The sequence below is a fragment of the Pelophylax lessonae genome (genome assembly GCF_965119305.1).
Source record: "Pelophylax lessonae genome assembly, chromosome: 2".
NCBI lineage: Eukaryota > Metazoa > Chordata > Amphibia > Anura > Ranidae > Pelophylax > Pelophylax lessonae.
In genome coordinates, this window is record NC_138769.1 from 580,267,392 (window position 1) to 580,273,391 (window position 6,000).

The 6,000-nt window shown below is 43.3% G+C and overlaps 1 protein-coding gene across 1 annotated transcript in view; it reads right to left on the minus strand.

Annotated features, from left to right (window-relative positions):
* The window catches only part of CDK4 (cyclin dependent kinase 4), a 108,172-nt gene extending 103,362 nt beyond the window's left edge, over positions 1 to 4,810 (minus strand). The window contains exon 1 of the mRNA XM_082244608.1: positions 4,560 to 4,810. Coding sequence (XP_082100734.1) covers positions 4,560 to 4,777 — 218 coding nt within the window. The 5' untranslated portion in view covers positions 4,778 to 4,810. The remainder of the gene's footprint in view (positions 1 to 4,559) is intronic.
* Positions 4,811 to 6,000: the final 1,190 nt, after the last annotated feature.

Consider the following 6,000-nt stretch of genomic DNA (forward strand, 5'->3'; position numbering starts at 1 on the left):
ACTGACTTTTACCTATAAATAAGCCTATTATAAAGGCTTACCTATAGGTAGTGTAAATATCTCCTACACGTGCACCGTTTAGGAAATATTTACATTACATGCAGCCATTGACATCACTGGCGCATGCGCTCTGATGGAACGGCCACTAATGCCGGTCCTTCAGAGCCCAGTGCGGTGAACGGCAGCTCTCGTGCATATGTGCGGGGCACATCATGGCTTTGGCCAGTCACAGAGCCAGGAGCGAGATGGTTGAAGGTGGGAGCCTCTGCAGTACTTCGTTTTAAGGTACGTTTAACATAATGTGCTAGTATGCATAGCATACTAGCACATTATGACTTTACCTTGCAGGGAGAAGTGAAAAAAAAAAAAACATCCAGCGGTATACAACCTCTTTAAATAATGGTATCACTGACAGTATTTATTGCATCTATTTAACCACTTTACCACCGCGCACAGTAATATTACTGCGGCAGAGTGGCTCGTTATCGTCTGACGACGTAGTACTACGTCGTCAGACACTCCCCCTTCTGGGCGACGCTTGCGCGCCGCCGGAGGCTCGCTCCCGCTGTTTTCAGTCACAGCGGGAGTCGGGCCAGGGGAGGAGCAGCGGCGATCGCCGCCGCTCTTCCCCCGATCGTCGGGGATCTAGTGTGGAGATCCGCCCGCCTGTGTAAACACAAGCGGGCGGATCTCCATAGTGACAGGGAGTGACAGATCGAACTGTTCAGCATAGCTGGACATCCGATCTGTCCATGACTCACTCAGTCCCCCCCCCCCCCCCCCCACACGTCAGTAAGCACCAGGCATACATTAACCCCTCCCTCTCCAATAAAATTAACCCCTTCCCTGCCAGTGTCATTTTTACAGTAACAGTGCATATATATAGCACTGATTACTGCAGTAATGTCACTGGTACCCCCAAAAGTGTCAAAAATGTCAGTCAAGGGTCCGATCTGTCCGCCGCAATGTCGCAGTCCCGCAAAAAAAAAAAAAAAAATCGCAGATCGCCGCCATTACGCGTTAAAAAAAAAAAAAAAAAAACACCAAAAATGACAGAAATCTTTCCCTTAGTTAGTAAACGCAATAACTCTTGCGCAAACCAATCAAAATACGCTTATTGTGATTTTTTTTACCAAACATAGGTAGCAGAAAACAAATTGGCCAAACATTTTTAAAAAAATTGGTTTTTACATTTTTTTGGGGGCGAATTTCATATAAAAAAAAATGTTAAAAATATTGTTATTTTCTCAAAATAAACGCTCTTTTTTTGTTTATAGCACAAAAAGTAAAAATCGCACAGGTGATCAAATACCACCAAAAGAAAGCTCTGTTTGTGGGAAAAAAGGACGTAAATTTCGTTTGGGTACGGCGTCGCACGACCGCGCAATTGTCAGTTAAAGTCGCACAGCGCAGAATCGCAAAAAGTGGCCTGGACGGAAGACAGCAAAATCCTCCGGTGGTAAAGTGGTTAAAGAGGGTTTTACTTTTGTCCTCTTTTTTTTTTTTTTTTTTTTTTTTAAGAGGGGCCCCCTAAACCCAAAAATTGACAAATATAAATGTGACTTTAACCACTTCCATACAGGGCCATAGTCAAATGACACCGGCAGGAAGTGCTCCTTGCAGCGATCAGGGATGAGGCTTGTCCCTTGGACTGAGCCCATCCCCGATCAAGGTAAACAGGGGTGAGGAGGAGATTGCGGTAACAGCTAGTTACAGATCATAGTGCACCCCAAAGCACACTGACTGCACCCCCCAATAAAGAGTACCTGTCACTAGCCCATGGAGTACTCTGATGGGCTGGTGACAGGTACTTTGATGGGCTGGCGACAGGTACTTTGATGAGCTGGTGACAGGTACTCGGGTACCCGAGTACCTCTCTGTATCCCATCAGAGTACCCGAGTACCTGTCTCCAGCCCATCAAAGTATCCGAGTACCCGAATACCTCTCTGTAGCCCATAATAGTACCCAAGTACCCGTCTCCAGCCCATCAGATTACCCGAGTACCCGTCTCCAGCCCAGAGTGCCCCAGTAACTGTCTCCAGCCCAGAGTGCCCCAGTAACTGTCTCCAGCCCAGAGTGCCCCAGTAACTGTCTCTAGCCCATCAGAATACCCAAGTACCTCTCTGAAGCTCTTAAGAGTACCCGAGTACCTTTCTGAAGCCCTTCAGAGTACCTATCTGCAGCCCATGCCTCCTAGATTATGTGTCGGGGTGTTTGCTTTTCAAAATAGGGTCATTTTATGGGGGTATGCATTGTCCTGGTGCTCCATAGGTCGTTCAGAAATGATATGTGTAATTTATGCTCCTAGAACACCTGACGATGCTCCTTGAATGTTGGGCCTCTGTATGTGGCCAGGCTGTGTAAAAGTCTCACACATGTGGTATTGCCATACTCAGGAGTAGCAGCAGAATGTATTTTGGGGTGTAATTGCAAGTTTGCATATACTGTATGTGAGAAATAACTTGTTATTATGACAGTTTTGTGTAAAAAAAAAATAATATATATATATATATATATATATATATATATATATATATATATATATATATATATATATATATTCATTCTCCCAAGAATTGTGGGAAAAAAATTACAACTTAAAAAAAATCACCATGCCCCTTACTAAATACCCTGGAATGTCTACTTTCCAAAAAGGGGTCATTAGGGGGGCATTTGTACTATCCTGACATTTCAGGGCATCAAGAAGTGAGATAGGCCGTCGGTACATCAGGTGTGATTAGGTGTGATCAATTTTCAATGATTGGCACCATAGTTTGTAGACTCTATAACTTTCACACAGACTAAATAATAACCACTAATGTGGGTTATTTTTACCAAAGATATTTAGAAGTATAAATTTTGGCCCAAATTTCTGAAAAAAAAAAATTACTTATTTGCATCATTTAATAATAGAAACTAAAGCCAAAATGTTTTTTTTTTTTTTCAAAATTTTTGCTCTTTTTTCACTTATATCGCAAAAAAAACCCCAGTGGTGATTAAATACGACCAAAAGAAAGCTCTAATTGTGTGAAAAAAGATGCTAAAAAAATTTGATTGGGTACAGCGTTGCATGACTGAGTAATTATCATTCAAAATGTGAGAGCGCTGAAAGCTGAAAATTGGTCTGGGCAGGAAGGGGGTGTAACTTCTCTGTATGGAAGTGGTTAAAAAATAATCTACAAAAGACAAGCAGACCAAGGACTACTATGCTGTTTTCTAATGACTATCCAGTACTGTGGGGTTTATTTACTAAAACAGGAGAGGGCAAAATATGGTGCAGCTCTGCATGGTAGCCAATCAGCTTCTAACTTCAGCTTATTCAATTAGGCTTTGACAAAAAAAAAAAAAAAAAAAAAAAAACCTGCAAGCTCCTTCTATAGTTTATATACAGAGCTGCACCAGATTTTGCACTCTCCAGTTTTAGTAAATCAACCCCTGTGAATTGACTTGGATTTGGAACAAGTTTTAATTTTGAAAGACTCTATGGTGTGCTGCCAGCATGTTTCTTGTGCTGCGTAAATAACTTGGGACTTCAGCTACAACACCATATGGCCTCATTCACATGGGCATATGTAATCCTACCCCTCTGCCAGGGCCACGTTTGCCCACATCCATGTGCAGGCAGTCCCATTCGTGTCAACTTGGCTGCACGGACACAGCCACTACTCCCAATTCGACATCCATGTGGGTCCCCGAGCACAGACAACGTTGAGTTTGGGGACCCATCGATTTGGGGGCAGCAGCTGTGTCCGAGCAACCCTTGCTTCCCAACAAACAGGAATAGGACTGTCTGCAGGCAGACGCATGAAACACCTGTGGATTCCGATGCAGGCAAACTCAGCCCTTGCACGCTTGTACGCTTAAGTACACCCATGTGACCAAGGCCTTAAAAAGGTGAAGTTTAAGGGTTTTATTTGGGATACAGCACCATACATACGTGTGTAGCGGGGTGTATCCCATTACCTGCAGTGTGTGATCCTGCCTTGAGCAGCTGTCTTCCACAGCTGAGAAAGTTAACTGCAACCACTGCTACTGATAAACGTTGCTTTGCCCCCCCCCCCCCCCCTATTCACAGAACCTGTATTACTACACTCCCACAATGCATCACATTTTGTGAATGGGCTGTGGAGATCCTGGTCATTCAACTGCTCCAACACCCATTCACAGAATGCAATGCATTGTGGGAGCGTAGTAATACAAGCTCTGTGATGGAGAGGGCAGAAGGGGCAAATTTGCTCAGTAGCAGTGACTGCAGTCACATCATTTTTCTGGAACTGGGAACGCTAACAGAAACCTCTTGCCATTGAAGTTGAGAAATATAAGATGATTCAAAATGTTAGCAAACACACAAAGCTAATTAATCAGTCTCGTATGAAGCTGACCTTAAATGCATTCTAGATGTCATGCGATTTCTTTTTACTTTGAAACGTAAATCATTACAGCCATGGTGAAATGCCACAGGAGATGCACACCCTTGAGCAAACAGTGTTGCTCACCAGACAGAAGAATAAGACACAGTCTACCCTCCATAAAAAACGGATCAACTGCATTTACTCACTTTACAATGTTTGGATGGTCAAAGTGCTCAAGGCGTTTCAGCAGCGCTACCTCTCTGACAGTAGAGAGGGGAAGTCCATTCTCGTTTGTCTGTACTCGCACATTTTTGAGGGCCACAAACTTTCCGCTTTGCAGATCTCTTGCCTTGTACACCGTGCCGTAAGCGCCAACACCAATTTCAGCTACAGGTTCATACTGTCCTCGTATCTGCTTAGCCATATTCGTGGCCACCCGACTGACTCGGACGTTTTCTCCCTGTAAATAGAGGGTGAACTGCAATTATCAATCACTACAAAACAGGCTAAAAAACAAAAGACAATTAGCATCTTAAACCATCCCCATCAATCAACAAGAAGTATGTTTGGAACACGATTCATGGAATGACACTATATAAAAGGCTTTTCAGAAATAAGGCATATTTAATAAGCTAGTACAAGGAACAATGCTGATGGGAAGTATTAAGTGACAGCAAGAAAAGAATGCTGCAGTCACAGAAGTGAGAAATAAACAGGGTGGATTTGATTTAAATCAAGTCGATTTAAAATCACTAGTAAAAAGGCTTGATTTAAATCATATTAAACTGTCATCTATCCTGCAGCGGCTCCTTCTCTGACCCGCTGTTGACTCACCAACAGTCCCATTCACTTTCATGGGAAAGCTGGTGATGTGGCAGTGACACAAGGTGAGGGACATGGTGGCAGCAGGTGAGCGGATGCCCGCTAACAGTCACTGCAATGATGGATCTGAAATGACAGGTGCTCTTTAAATGTAAGGACTCATTCCTGCTGGTAGTTCATGTGAAATTGTGTTAATGCATCAATGCAGTGCATTGTTATCTCAGCTTTCACAGCTTGGACTCATTGAATGAGTTTACCAAAAATGTAAATATTGCAGAATATACAGCCTCACGCTACATAACCAAGCTCCATTGCATGCTGAAAAAAAAAAAAAAAAAAAAACTTGATTATTGTATCTCAAATTAGATAAATTCGATATATAATCTCTCTCTATCTATAATACATTTATATATTTAACCTCGCTGGCAGTATTCCCAAGTGTGGCTCAGGGTTAACTTTTAGTACCAAAAGCAGTGACCCTGAGCCACACTCGGGATTACCCCGCAATGTTACTCACCTTCCCTGAGCTCCCTCGACGTCCTCCCCGGCATCCGGACACTCTTTCCCCGCTCTGTGCACGGCCAATTGCACTCGCCTTCCAGCTCCCTCCCCTGTGAGCATTGCGACGCAGGAGGGTGGAACCGGCGGCAAATTAGCAAATTCAAAAGTGTAAAAACACAAATGACATGATACAAAGCTGTGATCCTAACGGATCACACTGTATCACGCCATTTCACCACAGGATTGCACCTGGTGACTTTTCCAGTGCTTAGTGCCTGGAAAATATTGAACGACCATGGCGTCCAAAAAGCGTTTTTTTTTTTT